Source organism: Myripristis murdjan, chromosome 21, assembly GCF_902150065.1.
Source record: "Myripristis murdjan chromosome 21, fMyrMur1.1, whole genome shotgun sequence".
In the NCBI taxonomy this organism is placed as follows: Eukaryota; Metazoa; Chordata; class Actinopteri; order Holocentriformes; family Holocentridae; genus Myripristis; species Myripristis murdjan.
Window position 1 is genome coordinate 23,894,191 of NC_044000.1, and position 20,810 is coordinate 23,915,000.

Sequence of the window (20,810 nt, forward strand, 5' to 3'; positions counted from 1 at the left end):
TTGTATGTGTATGTCTTCTTTATGGGGATTTCTTTGCTTTATCCTCACCAGTCAATTCACATATTCTTGCCACAGAGCTTAATGAGTGGGGCACAGTCTCAATACAGACATTTCATGTTTTACTCACAGGCACACCAAGTTTGGCTAATTTTAGTGTCAAAAATTCCAGTAGAGGGGAATGTTTTACAAAATTAATTTTCATCAAAGGCAGGGAAAGTTATTTATTTGGGGTACTTAGGAAGGGAGATAGACTGCCCCAGAAAAATTCATAAAAATACTATAAATGCTTGTGAATAACAATTATTTAACATTTCTAATACATTTCTCCTTGTTGACAGTTTTCAGGTTTAATTCATTTTTCTTTGCCTTATTTACTCAGGGGAAAAATGAGAGTCAAAAGCTTTGACAAAGCAGTGTTAATATTTTTTTTAGTTACATAATCTCTGTATATTTACAAACTTTAAATTACATTAATGAGTTCATCCACCAAACTAACAGTAAGATTCTTTGCTCTTCTCAGTGCTTTCTCACTGCAGGTCTCCTTGAAAAAGCTGGACTCATGGCACGAATAAAACAACAAACCCTCTGTTAAAACACGTCATGATTCCAGAGGGGGATAAATAAACTCATAACACTGAAACAGATCCCTAGTCATAAAAACAGATACTCAACAGTAATCCTGCGACGGCAGAGTGGCACTGTACTACGGAATGATACTGACCTGTACACTGGCAATACTTTAGTTTGCATATTATTCAAATGTTTACACAGTCCAGTGTGTGCTTGCGGGTCCCAAATGGGTGTGGAAATTCCTTGTGTCCAGGAAATGGGTTTTCGTGTGCAGGAAGACACAGATGGTGCCTCCGTGTTTGTGTTCCAGAAAGTGTGTGTGCATTTATGTTTTATATTAGCGAGCTTCGACATGCACGCACTGCAGCGGCTCGGAGCATCTCAGCAGTTGATGCCCAGGCCGGTCCAGTGGTCTGGCACCATGAGGAAGTATTTGTCCATGGCCTCACAGAAACGAGCTCTGTACAGCTCCGGAGAAACCACTGTGGGCATCTTCCCTGGTGACACAAACAAAGAAAAACACAATTATTTCCTGTGTCCTGAATTTTGAATGTTTCTACAGCTAAATTTTCACAAGTGGATGCCTACAGATATCAGACAAAGATGTGATAAATCAGTGCCATGAATCATACCTATATATTTAAATACAAATGAGGCAGCTTTAACTCAAGCAACTTTAACTTAAGAGTTACCTTGTCCCCCCAGGATCCCAGTAGATTTGACAACCATCTCCAGTTTCTTGTCCCAGGTAAATGTCCTGATATAATCTGTTAGTAGGAGGAAAGCAAGGAAAAAGCCTCATGAATCCATTTTCAGCAAATGGAAGAGGTTAGTCTGATAGTTTTCAATGAATTTACGAGTCAGAAAACAAAAAGGTTAAATGGCCTACTAATGTAGGTTTACATCCTCTACATAGAGTACATCACTGCTGCTGGATGAAAATAGTCTCATCAGCAAACATCAGCTTAAAAACTACCTCATTTTAGACCAACAAGTAGTTTGGAAATTTCACTGAGGATTCTGAAAGGGTCATAATCTCATCTAATCCTATGTTTAAAAACAGGACAGTCACTGTGGAATTGTGTTTTCCACCTATATCAGCGATCAATGCATCGTCTCACCTATAATCCCAACCACGAGCTGATCAGTAGCATCATCCCGCCCCACCAGCAGTGAGTAGTCGATGATGAGGTGGCTGGAGAGGAAGTAGGCATCACTGTGTATGGCGGCTCGGAGGATGGCCTTGCAGTGGGCCCGGATATACAGCGGGTTGTCGTGGATCAGCTTCAGAAGGTTCTCGTCCAGCAGAACCAAGTCGCAGCTCTCCTTCCCTGAGTCCGTCTTTACGTTGCGGTTTCTCAAAGAACCTTTCAGGTCGAACACCTGGACAGAGGAGAGGCCAAATTGTGAAGAACACCACTGAGCCTCTGCAAATTTCATCTTCAAGACCTTTAAACGGGATTTTAATGCCAGTAAGAAATACGACCGATTTTGCAACTGAAACATGACATGAAAATGCAAACACTTAACAAAACATACAGTCAGTCTGTGGTTGGGCTGATTTCTCACTATAGAAAAAACATCAACCAGAAGACATTCGTAAGTTTTAAAATTCAGTTCAATGCAGTTAATATGAATCAAGATATCATTAAAGATTTCTTCAGCACTTGCAGACAACCTGATTACCAGAATTATTCCAGCCAGATATCAAGTATTGTGCTCCCCAAGGTTTTACCTCTTACTCACAAAGGTGTTTTCCAACTTCCACTTTCTAGATGAATTAACCTACGCAGACAGTAAAGTGACAGTGTTGACACTCCAGCTGCTGGATCTAACCTGAGCCATCTTGCGTCCATAGAAAAGATTCTCCATCACAAGCAGGTCCAGTTTCTTCTCTGTGTTGTTCTGGGAGTTCTTGTAGCCGATCCGGTAAACACCCAGGATCTTTGCCAGCGCAGTTGGCCGCTGTTAGAGAAACATGTCAGTTTTAACTTGGGCTTATGCAGTAAAAAAGCCAGTAGTAAAATGTAAATCAAAACCTTACCTTCTGTTGCACAGCTCCAGTGATGTAGGTGAAGTAGTGAGGAGCAAAGTCGAGGAAAGACTGGACCTCCAGTCGGGGCATCTGCTTCAGGATGAACCGATCATCTGGCAGGGCAGACAGAGAAGGTCCCCATCATCAAGACCAGGCATCAGTTACACTTGTGCCTCTTCATACAAGACACTTTTATCAAACCAGCTTGAGGTAAAGCAAAAAAGTCCTAGTGACATTTTTATACCCACAGTTTAGTAATAATAAAAAAATGAGTGCACTCATGTTAATCCATTAGCCACAGACACAACCTTCTGTTGCGTAGAAAACAGCTCCAGATTTGCCACCGCGAGCCTGCCAGTTGACACAGTGGGACAGTGAGCGGACAAAGTCATCCTCTGTGCTTTCCATGATCTCCTCTCGCATCTTGTGAAACTCCTCGGCATAGTAGATCCGGCAGTAGAACTTGGCATTAGCATCAGAGAATTCTACGCATCCAAAAATGAAATGGTTAAAGGTTAAGATGTTTAGCAAGGCTCTCACAAATCTGCTTCAAGGGGACTGTGAGAGTCAAGAACACTTACGTAGTTCAATATGAGGATTTGCAGTTTGTTTCTTCTGCTTGTCCACCAAGTCAGACTCTTCTGCACAAAACAAAAACAAATTATTATAGCATGAGAAAAGTCAAGCATTTCATTTTAATGTAAACATTTTAAAGTCTTGTTTATGTACTGAATAAGGTGTTATGTGACCACTGGGCCAGGACACCTACTGAGGGGATCGGCCTCCATGCTGCTGCGGCCCAACTGGGATGAGGCAGACTCGTTGGGCTTGGCAGGGCTGCTCTTAGCCCGACTCTCCCCGGCACTATGAAGCAAATGGATTGAGACCAACGTGTAACAAGAATAGTTTTTATACACACACACACACACACACACACACACACACACACACACACACACACACACACACACACACACACACACATATATATATTTATTTATATGTGTATATACATATACATACATACATGTATGTGTGTGTGTGTGTGTGTGTTAATATATGTGCTTTGCATGCATTTCAATTGACTAGTGAAAGCGTAATCCAATATAGAACTTATTTTCAAGAAGGGATAGAGATTTTACACATAGTATGTACTGTGACCCTGTTGTAAAATCCTGTGATCTCTCTACAGTTACGATGGCATGTTTGCATGAAATACAAATTTCATCCTTCCTGGTTTATTAATGTTGTTTGTCAGTTCAGAAAAGTTCTGATGGGGTAAACATGGTGTGTAGAGCTGGGTTTGCTGGGGAAAAGCTGAAATCAACCATCCGCTGCAATGAATGTGTGAAACAAGTTTAATCCCTGACTTCCTCAGATATTTATCAAAATTTCCTGACTCTTCCCTAACTGGAATAAACCTCTCTGGATTACATATTATTCCAGAAATTCAATCCTGTTAACCTGATGGTCTGTGGTGTCTCATCTCCTCCTGCCTTTGCTGCCTTGGACAGGTCTTCCAGGGCCGTCTTATACTCCTTACAGCTAGAGGGTGAAGAACAACAATAACATTATGTTTTAGAAATTAGACATGGACAGTTATAAGGCTAAATTATACAACCAGTGCTGAGTTGAGACAGGTTAGAGGGAGGTTACCTGAGTGCGAAGGCGATGATGGAACTTGGCTCTTTCTCACACACCGCGATGGGAACCCGCTCATGTTCATACATCAGATAGTGTTTGTCTGGGTCACTGGCAACACAGATCACATCAAAGATGGTCATAATACACCATACATTCTCTATTTAACCAAAGAGGTCAACTGTTTGGTGCTGCCCCATCACTTATCACTGCAGCTGGTGTGATGCATTTCTGGGGTCTTGCTTTTTGAAAACAGACCTGAAGACAATAAATCAAGAGCATTGCGTACAGGAAAAATAAAGGTCCAGAATGAGTCTAGTACTTACAACGGGAGGGGGATGGGGTTGTAGCTGTTGCCAGGCAGGAAGTTGGCAAGGATGGCCTTCATGGTGGACTTCTCCTTCACCTGGTTGTCACTGGAGCCCAGCAGATGACCGTCAAATACATCTGACAACAGGGGAGGACAGAAATTAAAGAACAGAGTTTGTGTGACCATTTAAATTTTGCGTGCGTGTGTGTGAGTGTGTGTGTGTGTGTGTGTGTATATACCCTCTGGGATGCTGACAGAGTCCTGGTCAGGGAAGGAGGGGCCAGAGGTGACTGGTTCAGCACTCGGTTCCCCTGGCGATGGCAGCACAGAGGAGGGGCCTGACAGGAGGGTGCTGAGGTGACGGTCCTCTGTCAGTCAAAGCACAGAAACACACCAATCACAATGAAGGTCTCAATCACTTTCATTCATACAGTAAATCAGACCCAGTTTACGTTTGTGCCAGCTAACTCACCTTTCTCACCGTTCAGCACAACAGGGGAGGGGTTACGAGGAGAGGAATCCAAGGCGCTTGTCTGTCAAGCAATGAAAAAAGTCTACATATTATCAACACATACAATGAGATGAAACTTTAATGATGCCCATGGAAAAACTGGGCAGTTGTGGCAACAGTTTATGACAAATGAAACTAGACTATAAATAAGAATAGAAAGAAAGCTTTGTGAAGATAATTATCTATTTTTATTTCTAATGTATGAATGAGAATGAAAAAGTAAAAGATTACAGCATTTTTAAAGTAAACTACCGCAAAATGGCAGTGGAACTTATTTAGACAAAAAAGAATATAAAGTATGTACAGTATGAAATATATGAACTTCAACAAATGTGAGGAATATAACAATAAGAAGAAAAACAATGTTGGAAAAGGAAAGTATGCATATAGGATGTGCAGGAAAACAGGACCAAATGTTTACATTATCAGGTCAAGAGATGTAGATAACATGTCCAGAAGGTGCAGATTTGGGTATGTGCATAAACGTACACGTGAATTGCATGGCAGAGATCATTCTCTTTACACATACATAAATCTGTAGACATTTTACACACAATAGAGTAGAAGAAAAGGCTGAATGGATCAATCAAATGAAGACAAATGAAAAGAGAGATGATGCTACTCACCTTGCTGTCTTCAGTGGCCGTCTGTCTGTGCCTGCCTGGGCTGGGAGGGACAGACAGACGCTTCCTGCCTTTCTCCTGCTGGAACAAGTCCTGCAGTCTGAGAGTTGACAGACATACAGACAGACAGAGAAGTTTTATTCATACTATTCAAACGTCATCAACCAGATGCAAGCCGACCACAGTCACTTTTCATCTCCCTCCACAGAGGTTAAAATATTGACTTTTGAACTTCACTCTGCCTCTAGTTTAGGGGATGTTATTTTTTTGGCCAGCAGGTGGAGCAGCCACAATGACAATGACAGTATGTGTCAAGTGTGGCTTTGCTGCCTGGTTGGTTGTTTGGTTTGCTTATAGACTTCTACCAACTAAAAATAAACACAAAAGGCAGAGCAGAACTATTTACTTAACCTCTAGTAAAAGTCTCTTACGGTGAGCTTTGCCTTATTAACACAGTAACCTCATTTTATTTTATTACTTGGGGTGGTAGAATAAGTTGTGTGCACTTAAAAATGTCCAACAACTGCTAACTTATCTAATATATGGTTGGCATGTCATTAGGGCATATGTTATATCTTTATTAACATAAAACCTACTCAAAACACTGCCCATTCACAACAGAACTAAAACCACGCAGCCAACATGATGTGACAGGATATGAGCTGATGCAAGTTAAGAGGCATAGACAGAGTTTGAATACATTTAAAGTAAATCCACTGTCTGACCTGCTATTCCAGGACTGCAGAGTCTCACACAGGCTCTGTTTCTTCATCACCACCGACTCCAGAACAGCCTGCAGCTGCTGAGGAGAGTCCAGACCACAGGACTGCAGTCGAGCCTGTAACTTTTCGATCCAGCTTCGCAGCTCTGCCTCTTCCATCTTGAGTACACACAGAAGCACAATTAAAAGCCTTTTACCACTGTACACGAGATGCAAGAAATAGTGAAACAGTGAGAGAACCTACATCTTTTTGGGCGAACAGGTCTTCCATCTTCTCCTCTCGAGTCTTGCTGAAAGTGTCTGTCTTCAGGGAAGTGAGGCGATCGTCTATGGCCAGGTACACCTGAGTCACTCTGAGAGAGAGCAGGACAAAGTCAAGGAGTGAGTTCCCCCAGGACATATGCCAAGAACCCAAAATCATTCTTTAGCTGGTAAATTTGGCTTATTAAATATATTCATTAAAGCTGCACTCAGCACTTTCTGACCATTAGAGGGTGTTCAGAGCAAAACTCTGTAAACTCACAAGATCAATTGTGCCTCCAGGTGTATATATAATTGTTTCTGACATTTTATCAGTGCTTTGTTTATCTTTTATTGGGTTTTTCTTTATTGTTTCAGTGCTTATAACCCAATGGGACTCTACTCTGAAAAGTGTTGCACAAGTACAATTCAATAAAAGGTGCTGAGGTTTCCCTGATATCGTTCAAACATGGACAATCATGTGTGAATGAATGAATCTGTGACCACTGTAGTTATTTACTTCTGGGAGAAGTCCTTGAGGTCCTGCTGCATGTTGGCTTTAGAAGGCCCCAGGTTCCTTATAAAGATCTTGGGTGGAGGAAGGCAAATCTCCAGCAGCCTCACAGAGATGTAGCTGAGTGGGAGAGAAACAGGAAAACACTGAGTCAGGATTAATTCACACGGGTGCCATGAACAGAATCTACAGGACTGCTACAGTATTTGGATGGACAGACAGGTGGTTTATTTGACCAACCTGAAGGAAGCCACCATCTGGTTGTAGGAAAAGTATTGGTGGTAGTCTTTGTGGATGGAGTGTCCACAGGGCTCAGCGTTGGCCCTCCTTGTGTACTGGTGGCCATAGAAGCGCAGCTCCAGGTATTTGGCAAATGACATGGACCACGAGTCATTGGACAGGGGCACCACTGGTGTCACCTATAAGAAAGGGCAGAGACTGAGTAGAGAGCCTAAAACACAGGTGTCAAAGTAAAATTTCAGTACACAAAATCTTTTACTAGGAGTCAGGGCCAACAAAAAAAGAAAGTTACAAAAAAAATAAGTGACACTAGAGAACAATGTTATTATTACAGAGAGTTACAGAATGTTATTATTCTTCACCTGTTTGCAAATGCGGCACCATGAATAGTTGAGAATCGTGTGTTGATATCCAGGCACAGGAGAGTCCAGCTCCTTCAACACTATCTGCACGCAGCCACTACCGTGCACAAACCGCCGAATATGGTGCACCATGGGAGTCTCACAGAACATACTGGGGCACTGGTAAGATGGCCTGAAAAACATAAGAACAAATACAAAGTAGAGGAACACATTTACTCTCATCAAATGTATTTCACGGTCTCATTTAGTTACTGAGTCATACTGAATCATTGTCTCACCTAAAACAGTATCTTTCCAAAAATACACCAAGAGAGAGGTCATTCTTGCCATAAAACTCCATTGTGACAATCCTGTTAACAAAAAAAAGTAATTGAGTGAAAATTCATGTAGAGCCAGTGATGAGAAATTGATATTAACGCTCTTGTTGTGATCAGTTTACCAAGGACTGACACACGGATTGGGGGCGTTGTTGGACTGCGCTGACGAACTGCTGAAGAGCACACACAGTCTCTGGTGGTTAACAGGGTTCAGACAGTCCAGCTACAGACAGCACCAAAAAAACACATCAACAGGTCAAAAAAAAAGCCAGCAAGAACCACAACAATCCATGAGTGCACACACCATGCCACTCACAGTGTCCCTCACAGATCTCAGATCAGGAATGTGGTGGAGGGCTCCGCCTGTCACCAACAGATCACACTGGTCTGAGACCAATGTTGGCTGAATGAGACAATGGACAGAGGTCAGATGGGTTGCTCTTGTTGTTTAAGTGGAATTAATCTAAGCTATTTCTTCCTACTTGAAACACAGAGTGACCTCTACTACCTGTAAGAATTACAGTAAGCCACAGGACTGAGGATGTTTTAAAAAAAATGAGAATGCTCCACTTTCCCTTTAAAAGCATACTATTCACTGTCCTGCTATGCACAATATAAAATAATGGTTAGAGCAGAATTTAAGGTTTGTTTGCGGTTGCACCTTAATACACATCAGATCCCATGTTACCTTGGTGGCCCAGCCCATATCATTTTGTCCAGCTGGCTTCTCCTCTTCACTGTCAGCCTTCACCGGTGGCCTGACCAGCACTTCTTGCTCCCGTTCTGCCATCCTTGTCTGACCAGTAGAAGTGACCCAAGAGCCAGCAGAACTGTAGGGATCGGTGGTCTCCCTTTGTCGAATGCGGCCTCCTTTGGCTCTGTAGTCTGCCAGCATCTTGGCCAGATCATGGCTGCTGTTCAGCTGCTCTACAATGCGGGTGCCAGTCAGGCGATGACAGGGCATGACATCGAATGGCCGCGGTGGGGGGCTGCCATTGGCCTGGCCACCAGTCAGGGAGGAAGGGGTTGAGTCTTTGAGCAGCTGCCGCTTCCTGCGTCCATCCAGCTCCTTCAAGTCCTTGTTAAGGAGTGGGGACAGGTAGACCTACAGGGGAGGGAAGACATACATTAGCCCATCAGGAAACAATGATTTAAAGCAAGGAAATACTGACTGGTGTAAAATGAATACCATAAATAAAAAATCTAGATACCTGTTCAGGGAAATAGTCCCTGCTGGGGCAATGCAGGCCAGCAGGGGTAAGGAGGAACGGTTCTCTGAATGTGATGAAAGGAGAGATGCACAGGATGATGTCCTTAAGTTCCTGCTTGAAGACAGCAGAGATAGACTTAAGGCGGTCATCAGATGATGCCACCTGCTCTGCCACAAACAGCCCTGTGTCATCCTGCAGGGGGTCGCGGAACAACCTTGGAGGAGGCATTGCCGAACCCTCCCCTTCCTCCATACCCAGTGATTCCCCCTTCCCTGTGCTGCCCTCTTCCCCTACATCCCCCTCTGGTAATCTAACATGAGCGTCTGACCCCATCTCCTGGCCTTCTTCCATGAGAAAAGGAGGAGAGACAGAGTGAGAAGGTGCAGGGGGGGTGGAAACTGGTGTGGAGGTCATGGCCTCTGTGTCTCCGGCCTCCTCCCCTTGGACTGGGAGGGAAGACAACTTTGGGTTCACTTGGACTTGGGTACTGTCTGTCTCTTCATTCTTGGATGAAGACTCTGAGTAAGGCCTGTCTTCCTCTTCTCGCTCTACTGTCACCTCTCCTCCCAGAGCAGAATCCTCCACACCAGGCTCAGGAACAATAGTTTTCTCTTGGTTCTCTCCATCTCTCTCTTTCCCTTTCCACTCTCCATTTGCCTCCTCCTCAACAACAGTGCCCTCCAGCAGGCAGGGGAAGGACGTGCTCTGGGCCAGGCTGGGGGGCATGGCAAACTCGTCCATGAGGAAAGAGATCTCCAGTTGGGAGTGGTAGGCCACACACACCATCAGCATAATGATCTCCTTCACCCTGGCCAGCTCATACTCCGATGCACCACGCAGCTTGATGGTGCAGCCCAGCTGAGGGGGACATCCCTCGAAGAACATCAGAGTCTTTGTCTCATCTAGAAGGACAGACAAAATAATCCAGGATGGCTCAAAGCTGGAGAGGGACACTATGCACAGCTTTCTCTCCAGTCCACATGGCAGTAATTATTGAGAAAATATTTTCAAGAGCAGAGGTGTGCTACTCACTACAGGCCAGCGTGAAGGGCTGCAGGTAGAACTTGTGGCAGGTTCCCAATCGAGGCTTCGTAAGGAGCTGGTCCATAGACATCACCAGGTCACCCTGGGTCATACGACTCACCCTGTCCAGAACTTGCTACACATATCAACATGGAAGAAAAAGTTAGAGGTCATTAACAGACTGACAAAAAAAATTAGAGGCAACTAATTACAGAGAGCGTATAGCGCAGATATTGCACTAACAGGTTTGACATTGATGACCAGTGTGATGCCGTGCTCTAGCAGCATGTCCTGAGCAATACGAGACACCGTCTTCTCCACTAGGACCAGGTTGGGCCGGACATCAACTATACGCTGCACATAGTTCTTCAAAAACTCTCGTTCCTAAAGGTGAGACAAAAAAAATCCAAATAAGGTTTTGCCTTTTTTTAGTTAAACAAAAATGTAGTTTGGAAAAACACAAACCAGATGAAAAATGCTGTTTTTGTCATGTGTTGTTAACTGTACAAATAATGCATTCAAACTGTCTTTTCCAGGGCAGCGCACTGACCTGTAGCACAATTGGGTCAATGCAGGTAAACTTGGTCTCTTCCCTGTAAAGATACTCAATGGAGCACTTCAGTAGGAGGATCTTGGGGTTCTTAATGTAGGAATTCATCTGTTTGAAGAAAGGAATTGATTATAGCTGAAATAAGACGAAATACAAAATTACTGGGGGAAACATTTTCTCTTCCAATATTAGCCATACTGGGAATGCACAGTCAGTTACAACCATTCCTAATAATGCTGATTACTGGTTATTGCAAAAAGAAATTATTTTAATATTTACCTACAGATACAGAAAAATATTGCATTCATAATATAATATTATTAATAGATCCACAATTACTAAATGAAGGCAAAGTGTAGAGCTAAATCTAAACCATTTTAAGTCAGGAGGGGATGTTTTTCATGAAAATAATAATAAATTAATAATAAATATTAAAATATATAAAACAGATGAACAGAGATGATTTTTAGGGGTTTAATCAATGGCTGGAGGAGGACTTTAACATTCACAGTTATACTCTTCCATTAGCTAGAAACAGAAGAGCAAGAATGCTCACTTCACTCCAGTTTAGAAAACATCAAGCACAAATGCATAAATGCATAAATGAGAATATCCATAGACACCAAGCACAAATGAGAAAGATATCCTGTGAAACCAACAAGATATACAGGATAAGTGACTAACAAACACAGACACTTAAAAGACTGCACACACTGGATAATATGGGATTTAACTTCACCTACTTGCACAACTACTTATCTAGAGCAGATAAATGAATTCTGTGAAGCATCGCATAATTGTCTGCAACTGCTCAAACCCATGATCAGCTGGTCCACAAACCTAATCTGCCAGTGCTTTTCAATGGAGCTTTTCATATCACATCTTGAACTAAGTGGTTTCTTGCTAGGAGACAGAGAGGTATGTGTTCACACAACCTGACTACACTGGGCAGAGAGATAAAATGCATGATGTTGATGATAAGATGAATCAATGTCCATACAGGATAGCACTCCCATATCATGAAAGAGGAGAGAAATGATTTTTACGAGACAGATGAACCAGACTCTACCTTCTTGTGGGCGATGTTCTTGGTGCATACAAAACCGTTCACAACAGTAGAATCAAACTTTTTTCCTCCTGGAATCTAAAGCACACATGGAGATTCAGTTACACATCTGATATCAGGTAAAGGCTGGGACGCAGCCTGGGAGATATGAATGAAATTTGATGGATCTGATGCAAATGCTGATTAACCTTCTTAATGTGGACTAGCTGACGGATGTCCATGTCATCATCGCAGCTGCGAACATCAGGCCGCACTGTTTGAACGACTTGGCGTACCACAGGAACAATGATGTCCCGCCACGACAGTGACAGAGACTCACTGTAGAGCAGCTGCTGCAGAAGCGCCATCATGTGGCTGTGGTTGGCAGAGCTGAACAAAGGGAGGCAGACGGCAAAATAAATTAGATGAGGAAAAATGCATAAGGAATAAACATTATGAAAACATTTAGCTACCTTCATGATGGAATTTAGTTGGATGTATATGTAAAGCTAATTTCAAATGCATGAAACAGGCAGACATTCAAAGTTCTAATATAAAGCATTCTGGCTGCATCAGCTATGTTACAAGGATACAAGGATACAAGGAAGTTTATTGGTCATTATACAACAGGTTGCATAATGAAATTAAAATGTGGTTCCCTCTTGACTTTAATAAAATCAAAGCTAAATGCTTTTTAATGTCATTTTAATGTTATTTTATCCAGCAAGCAGAGAACAGTTTCTTTTATGCTTTTCAAGTACTAATTTATTTTTTATTTGACTGTCCTGTTTCCTCTTTATGTTATGCTGCAGTGATAAATGAATTTTCCCCTTGGGGATGAATAAAAGTCTACCTTACCTACCTTTCCAGCCAGTTGCTCTGTATAGATAACATGTTATCCAAAAAGCAAGTTCTAAAGCAACTGTTGTGCAGCCGTCATGTACCCTGCATGTATAGATATATTTCCAGAAGCCATAAATTCAATGAAGACCGCAGAAATTTAAATTGCTGGAGGCCTTTGGCTCCATCATGCCTCCACTCACCACTACAAAAATGACATCAGCTGCCCCACGATGTGCTGTTAATTTCATTCTCTTGTGGTCTGCTAGCCGCACATTATTAATAATCATACTGGACAATGTTATCATGTCCACTCACAGCAGCCTCTCCATGGCCGCCTTCTCTCCGTTCTCCTCTCGCAGCTGGTCCAGAGAACTGTGGTGCCAACCCAAAGGAGTAAAGAGCATCTCTTTTGCCTTCTCCTCCACACGACGATTAAACAAAGACTCTACAGGAAGAAACACCAACATAATAAGACAGAGATTTGCTTAGTCACCAGTTTATTGTGCTCTAGAGAGTACCTACCCTTAATGAAGGCATCACTGATAGAGATGCTCTGCCCTCCATCCTCAGACACATGAAATTCAGCTGACAAAGAGACAGAGAATGGATGTTAGATAAACGTTGCAGAGACTTGCTTTATCAAAACTCTTGTTTAAGATAAGATAAGATAAGATAAGATAAGATATTCCTTTATTAGTCCCATGGTGGGGAAATTTCATGCATTACAGCAGCAAAGTGGATGGCAAAATATGAAGCATAATTTACATTATAAATAGATAATAAATAGCAAAAAGCAATATAAACATTATAAACAAGGAATATAGCGAAAAATAGAAATATGAATAATTTAAACAACAGAAGAAGATAACCTAAACCTGAGGAACAACTATGACATAAAGTCATCTTCCTGTAGTTCTGCCAAGAGTGTGTGTATGGTCATTTGTACCTTTCTGCTCAGCAGGAGGAGGTACATGTGGATACTTTGACTGTTTCTTGATGTGGAAGTTGACGTTGTCTTGCTCCATGTTGAGGTTGATGGAGGCAGCTGAGTCGCTGTCCACTGCTGACTGGAAACTGCTGACTGATGTCCTCTTGCTGGGACTGGCTGAGTCTGGATGCAGGACAAGAGATATCACACTGAGACAAAGCCAACCAGCTGCTGCTTGGAGGTCATGCTGCAGAACTCAAGCCAGCAAACTATGGCTACAAGTTAGTACAACATAAAGAACACAACATACTAGGCATGGTGTAATCATTCTCATCTGCAAGCTGTTCTGTGTCACTGTCGTCAAACTTGATGTCCTTGAACCAGGAGGGCTCTGAGTGTCCCTCCAGAGAGTTGACACTGTCACTGTCTGGAGACGGCGTCTCTGAGAACTCTGTGCTCTGTAGGACAGACAGGGAGACAACATCATCAGCACATTTGGCTTCACTGAAAATATTAATCTTTGAAGCTGCTGATGATACTCATCTTACATTATACACAATACACAGAAGCAATTGTAAACCAACATGTAATGCATGCATCCTTAAAATTATTTGTGGATTTTGATCAAGTTAGAGTTTTAAAAGTTTCTTTCAATGTGCTAATTCTTTTATTGATCAAGACTGTCACCTGTAGGGGGCGATAGAGAGCGTATTCATCTCTGAAAAGCTGGTCGTGGTGGGTGACACAGTCAAGCCAGCGACCATCCACTAGCGCCTGGCCAATGGCAATAGCCTGGGCCCTGCAATACAGGAGAGGATGAGGGAGGAGTGGAGGGAAGAAAACAAGTGTTAAACTCATTAAACAAAGGTTTCATCTTATATATAAAGCAGGTCTAAAACCCAACCATGACAAACCTTGTGCACTGTGCCTAAACACAGACACAAGGCAGTGAATATAAAAAATATTATGCAACCTGAAATCATCTTTTCTAGTCACCAGTTGCAGATTGTTTCACATTTGTGGAATATACTTAAATTTAGATCAAAAAAAGAAAAAGAATAATATTTATAATTCAGGTCTAGAAACTTGGACACAAACAAGATGAGTTTCCATCCTTGTCCATCAAAAGCTGTAATCTGATGCAGGTTACAAGATTAGCTGCCAACTGGGTCAAATATCAATTAATTCAATGTGGTAAACAATTTAAGGAAATGTTGCCACCAAAGGTAGCGCTGCTCCTAAGGTGGTACCCACCGCTGTCTGCATAGGAAAACAATAGCTCAGGTAACACACAGTAATATAATATAATATAATTATAACATCAAATACTTCCCCGACCACAACAACGATTCCCAAGAGGGGCCCAATTTCACTGTATTCAATCCATAGATCAGCAACAACACAAAGTATATAAGTGAACACACATCACAGTGAGATGTTACCTTGTAGAAATAGTGCCATTCCTCAACAGCCAGTTGACCAGCTCCTTTCCCACAATGCAGTTGGGGTAGGTCCTAAGCCAGTACCTGTGGTCCTGGAACTCCATCCCTGTGCTGTTGTGGCAGATCTTTTTCCACAGGTCCTTCAGCTGGGACGAGTCCTGTGTGTCATACATTATAAACAACAAAGTAAACAGTAAGTGTTATTGTACTGTTTTGTTTTCGGGAGCCTAATTTACATGCATTTGAAATTCCTGAATGCCACCACACTTGTTTGGACTTGCTCTTGTTAGCGAATGTTATAGCTGAAAATATATTTGCCATGCTTCCTATAGCAGTTGCATAATCTGATACTACTGATAACCTCTAATTACCTCTAATAATCTCTAACTATGAAATGAAATACTATTTAGGTTGAAAATTATTTAGGCTGTAAATTAGGACATCTTAATTCTGTACACACTTGGACCACAATAGCCACTAGATGAAGTTTCATAAAATTGTACAGGATGTCTTTATACTGGGATTACACATGCACAGTGCCAAAAGGTCATTGAGGCTCCAGGAGTGAAAACAATAGAATCAGAATTTTAACAGAAGCTACACAAAGAGCTGAAACTCATCATCACCAGTAGGATCTTCCTCTCCTCCTCACTGTGGTCCTGCTTGGTTCCAGGCTTGGTGCCCGACATGGCTCGGCTGGTTTGTGGGCTGACTGAGCTGTCATACGAAGGCACCATGGAGGATCCAGACCGGTCTAGGGACATGTTGGTCACACTAGCAGACCTTCAGGAGAGATAAACCGGCGCAGGTCACGCTGCTGGCTGCTGGACACAAACTGTGCTGAATCAAGCTGGAATTTGCGCTACTATGCTAGCAAAGCCAGAGCAGTAACTGACCTCTTCCTAGCAGGTGATTTGCCTACGTCTTCTTGCAGTGTTGTCAGTCTGGAACTGAGGCCACTGTTCTGAGAATCCTGGTGAATCAAACTAATGCACATACACAGAGACTTAAGTTTATGCTTTGCTCTGTGCCCCTCCACTTCCCCTGATTCGATATTAAGCCCAGCGTTAATTATGACCAGTGAACATGTGCATGCAGAAGACAAATTTTTTATAGAGCTAGAATGAAAGCTGAAACAGATGTGAAAAATGAATGAAACAAACAGCAAGACTCACTTCTTTCTCATCCCAATGGGAGTTTTTCTATGCCAGGAGAGAGAGGAAAGAGATTTTCTTTGAGACAGGTCAATAGAGAAATAAGCAGAAGTTGCACACTGATTGAAAGGCAGTAACATTGCTTGGACAATGACACAAACACGGGCTACCAAAATGCATGCATTGTTGGATGATCCCTCAGACAAGGGATGACTTTGAAAAACACATTAACTTACTATATGTGTATGTATGCAGGCCATTTACTGCATGATGACATGCAGTAAATGGTCTGAGGTCAGATTCTAAACCCAGGACGCTGTGATCAGGACTCAGCCGTAGCAAATGGTACGTGCTCTTAGCCGGTGAGCTACAGCACGCCACAATTACACTTCTATGAAAAATATACGGCATATTGATATGCCATCATCACCTGCATCCATTTCCTGTGTTTTGACCAAGCAGAGCATACACACCCAGCACACAAGTAGTCAAAAGTAGAAAATCAAGTAGGGAAAGGAAAAGACTAAGTATGGTTTAAAGAAGTAGGTGAGAAAAAAATGTGAAAGTATCTTTCTATTCTGAACAGATCTAACACAACAAAGACAGATACTGATATGAGATGATAAAAGATTTGTACAGCAGCTAACTTGAATATGACAGTGAAAAGTCAATATTTTAATTGTGGGAAACAGGATTGCTTTAGCAAGCAGCATTCACAGGTGGTAAACCTGATGTGTGAGGGTACAGGAGGAGGAGCGAGGCATGGATTCAGAGATGACAATGATGCATCATGCAGCATGCCTCTTCTTGGATGCTACAACCAGACATGGACATGGACAAAACCAAATCGGAAATCTTTTCATGCACTAACAGTCTGCAGTCAGATGTGATTTGGAGTGCCTGATTCAATCTATATAATGCACCTGATAGTTTTTCAATCAAGATTTTCCGACTTGATTTGGGCCATGTCTGTGTGCATTTACGTGTATTTACCTCTGCCAGGTCAGGTCTTCCTCGAGGAAGATGTTTCTGCTGGCCTTGCGCCCACCAACGGGTGTGCGTGGCTCGCTGGGCTCCAACACACACACAGAGCAGGGAGAGTCCGACAGGGCACTCAGGTCCTCGCCGATGGAACCCGAGTCAGCAGAGTGAGCATAACTTAACGCTATCTTACGACAGTAGGTACAGGCCCGCAAGTCTCCTGCACACACACACACACGGAAGAGAGAGAGAGAGAGAGAGAGAGAGAGAGAGGGGAAGAAAAGGGTGTGAGAGTGTGACAAGAAGAAAATAACGAAGGGGAAGAGAAAGAGTGCTGTTAACTGGGTATCCATATCAATCACACTGTGCAGACTCATGCCTAACAAAATCTTTTGTAGAGTATTTTAACAGAAAGAGCAGTGACTCACTATGATTCTAGTGGAGTTTACTGAACATCAGCCAAAAACAACAACCAAATAAATGTAAAATGGTATTTTATTAAAAGCACCAGCTGTCATTCTATATCTGTGAACATTTTCCTGGGAAAATGACTTCTCTTAATTACAAGTCAGATGAAATATATCATTCCACAGGATAAACAGGACTATAATTACAACATCATCAGCTTGTAGTTACTGGCAAAACTGATCTAATTTATGGAAAAATATGCAGAAATGCACACAGTAAAACCCCTTTTACACACAGCAAAGCTTTCACTTTCACCAATACACCTCAGTCATACATCCCTCTGTAGATAACATATAACTCTATCATACTCCCCTCTAAACCTCCATAGCGGAACTCACCCGTGTAGCCCATGAACTTCCCAGGAATTTCCTGGTTGCAGCAGCGGCTGCAGAAGATCTGGCCACATAAACGGCAGTGGTGCCGACGACGGAAGGTGGTGAACTTCTCATTGCAGTCGTAGCACTCCTTACACTGGCTGTCTGGCATCCAGTACTGTTTCAGATCGCTGTCCTAAAGGGGGATAATGACCACAAAGCACAGCTTTTGTCCACAAATATCAAAGTTGTATGGTATCTTTTAACTTCTCTCAACAAAAGCCAGTTTAATCAAAAGGAGTGCATGAAAGATGTACCAATCCAGATTACATGTCTGGAGGACAAATCACATATACTTTTTTTTGTTTTTATTTCAAAAAGGTTTGGAACATAGAGGTGATATTAGAGTGGGAGTGTTTGATTTGATACCTGGCTCTTGCCCTCCATGATCTCCTTCAGCCTCTTCAGGGCAGTACGGAGCTGTACAGCTGTGCGAGGGTCATGACTGCCCAGAGGCGTCTCTGATTTCCTTCGGCCCTCTAACACAGAAGAACAGAGTGCATGAGTAAACACAGTAACTGAAAACAGAGCATGCCCTCTTCAAAATCCATGCTGCCACATGGACAAATATCAAGTTAAATTGCAAACTGAGAAGGAAAGTATTTTTTGCTTTAGTAAGTTCTGCCCATTTAGGCCTGACTAAGTTACAATAGCTATAATGCAAGGCAGTAATATTAATACAGCAGAAAACGCTTCTAATAATCATCACCAACCCCTTAAATGGATCAAAAAACGTGGGACAAAATTATTCCTATGTGAATGCTGTTTAAATAATTTGCTTTTCACATTTAAAAACCAAGGTATTTTTTTCTGAGAAATGCACTTAGCCTGCAGTCACACACTTCCAGATTTAGGGTCTTGTGTGTGTAATAAAGTGATATAAATACAGAGGAGAACCAGAGAAGGCTAAACTCGAAAAGTTTTGGGATATATTTTATTTACTGTAATGTATTATATTTGCATAATAGAGTAATTTAATTTGTAATATGAAAAGCGTTTCAAACAGCTGCACTGTATTTTGAGACAGTCAATAAAATTCTGTCAATGTCAAAACTGTTTATTTTATTAAATATACAGCTGTTAATGAGATGGTCATCTGCTAGAGAAATGTATTTTTTTTAAATCGATTATAATAATCATTTGCTTAAAGTGATCAATATTTGCCTGAATGGACGTGATCACTATAAGCGGTTTCCACTGTATTTGACAATGCAACACCAATGGAAAAACACTCTTCAGAGTTGTGAGAGTGGGAAAAATAACGCATGACAAGGTCAATAAAAAGTGCAATTGGGCAATTTAGGTGTTAGCTCTAAAATCATTTATCACAAATATTTCTCAAGAACATTATTAGTGCCAGGGTCGAAAACATCTGGGCAAAACAAAGACTAACAGAAAGCACCTCATGGTAAATGCCAATTTCAAAGAAACTTAGCACACACACACACACACACACACACACACACACACACACACACACACACACACACACACACACGCATGCACCAACATGTTTGCATTAGGCCATTCTTTCAGACTGAGCTGTTAGAGTCAAGCACAAAGCAATCTCTAGTAAACCACAAAGTGCAGACAACCCCTCACCTGGCCAATCCACTGTAATCAGAAAAGACATGAAAATGGATGTTACAGCCTGTCTCAGGGCATCCATTCACTTTTCTGCTCTTTATTTCAAAACTCAAACATTTTCAAACCCAAACATCTCCTTTTCTTTGAGTCTTTCTCACAATTCTTCTAATTTTGCAGACACAACTGACACACTACATTCCTTTGTATTTTATGGTATTTCCTTCTCCTCAAATGAATGTAGGTTTCCATAAACGATGTAAAAATAAAAGAAAGTCCTTTTCAAGAGAGACTATTTATATCATATATGTATTCAACTGTCTCTGATGATACTGAAATAGTTTTGTTCCAAAATGAGATTTCTATCATGTTAAAAAGTCTCGGCTACTCTATCACAAAATACTGCACCCAACGATACCACAGCAGTTATATTTTACAAGACCAGCAGATAATTTAAGTGCCTGGTTAACAAAATGATGGTACAGGCTGTCGGGTTCCCACACAGTTTCATTTTCAATTCTTCATTTCTTCATTTCAATTGAGGATTATGTTATATAAGATTTATATTTATTTATTATTTATATTTATATGTATTTATTTTCACCATCAAGAATATCCTTCACAGAGACAAATGTCTGAAGGAGCTAAAATTAGGGAATGTCTATATCAGGACAGTAGAACAAGATTTTTCCTACTTTTCAAGATATTTGTGGTGCTATTTCCAAACTTATCAAGGAAATTGCCACGTTCTTTTTCCATACATTTCCAGACTTTCTAGACCTAAGCAGGAATCCTGACACTGGATCCTCTATTTTTTCATATACTTGATGAACTTTGACAAATTATATATTTCCAAAATGGATATTTTGCACTTAACAGATCACTTCACTTGTTTCCTACCTTGCAGAATGTATTTCATGAAGATGTAAAACTCAGAGCGTCAGGAGTGCATCTGGAAGGAACCGGCCTTTATTTACAGTCAGTTATGGACTAAAGCTGGCTTTGGTCTACTTGCTCACAGTGTTATCACTGAGCTCTGATTAGTTTATTCATGCCAAGAAAGGCTTCAAAATCAACAATGGCCCACTCAGTTTCAAGTTACACATAATGCAATCAGCAAATG

The 20,810-nt window shown here is 41.7% G+C and overlaps 1 protein-coding gene across 5 annotated transcripts in view; it reads right to left on the reverse strand.

Moving 5' to 3' along the window:
* Positions 1-9: 9 nt before the first annotated feature.
* pikfyve (phosphoinositide kinase, FYVE finger containing) overlaps positions 10-20,810 on the reverse strand; it is a 26,252-nt gene continuing 5,451 nt past the window's right edge. For 2 of the 5 annotated variants that reach the window (XM_030081444.1, XM_030081442.1), the window contains exons 4-44: positions 18,473-18,582; positions 18,068-18,239; positions 17,274-17,481; positions 16,302-16,328; positions 16,023-16,112; positions 15,753-15,909; positions 15,127-15,284; positions 14,372-14,483; positions 13,995-14,142; positions 13,703-13,867; positions 13,279-13,341; positions 13,072-13,201; positions 12,123-12,303; positions 11,938-12,012; positions 10,869-10,976; positions 10,562-10,702; positions 10,328-10,454; positions 9,296-10,197; positions 8,773-9,189; positions 8,401-8,487; positions 8,207-8,307; positions 8,046-8,117; positions 7,768-7,939; positions 7,406-7,584; positions 7,172-7,285; positions 6,656-6,764; positions 6,416-6,570; positions 5,694-5,790; positions 5,029-5,089; positions 4,796-4,924; positions 4,573-4,693; positions 4,262-4,357; positions 4,070-4,150; positions 3,375-3,469; positions 3,187-3,246; positions 2,914-3,090; positions 2,615-2,718; positions 2,407-2,535; positions 1,692-1,953; positions 1,263-1,337; positions 10-1,067 (exon numbers count right to left, since the gene is read on the reverse strand). In XM_030081444.1, coding sequence (XP_029937304.1) covers positions 952-1,067; positions 1,263-1,337; positions 1,692-1,953; positions 2,407-2,535; positions 2,615-2,718; positions 2,914-3,090; positions 3,187-3,246; positions 3,375-3,469; positions 4,070-4,150; positions 4,262-4,357; positions 4,573-4,693; positions 4,796-4,924; positions 5,029-5,089; positions 5,694-5,790; positions 6,416-6,570; positions 6,656-6,764; positions 7,172-7,285; positions 7,406-7,584; positions 7,768-7,939; positions 8,046-8,117; positions 8,207-8,307; positions 8,401-8,487; positions 8,773-9,189; positions 9,296-10,197; positions 10,328-10,454; positions 10,562-10,702; positions 10,869-10,976; positions 11,938-12,012; positions 12,123-12,303; positions 13,072-13,201; positions 13,279-13,341; positions 13,703-13,867; positions 13,995-14,142; positions 14,372-14,483; positions 15,127-15,284; positions 15,753-15,909; positions 16,023-16,112; positions 16,302-16,328; positions 17,274-17,481; positions 18,068-18,239; positions 18,473-18,582 — 6,083 coding nt within the window. In that variant the 3' untranslated portion in view covers positions 10-951. The remainder of the gene's footprint in view (positions 1,068-1,262; positions 1,338-1,691; positions 1,954-2,406; positions 2,536-2,614; positions 2,719-2,913; positions 3,091-3,186; positions 3,247-3,374; positions 3,470-4,069; positions 4,151-4,261; positions 4,358-4,572; positions 4,694-4,795; positions 4,925-5,028; positions 5,090-5,693; positions 5,791-6,415; positions 6,571-6,655; positions 6,765-7,171; positions 7,286-7,405; positions 7,585-7,767; positions 7,940-8,045; positions 8,118-8,206; positions 8,308-8,400; positions 8,488-8,772; positions 9,190-9,295; positions 10,198-10,327; positions 10,455-10,561; positions 10,703-10,868; positions 10,977-11,937; positions 12,013-12,122; positions 12,304-13,071; positions 13,202-13,278; positions 13,342-13,702; positions 13,868-13,994; positions 14,143-14,371; positions 14,484-15,126; positions 15,285-15,752; positions 15,910-16,022; positions 16,113-16,301; positions 16,329-17,273; positions 17,482-18,067; positions 18,240-18,472; positions 18,583-20,810) is intronic. The other 3 variants (XM_030081443.1, XM_030081445.1, XM_030081446.1) reach the window with 3 other exon arrangements.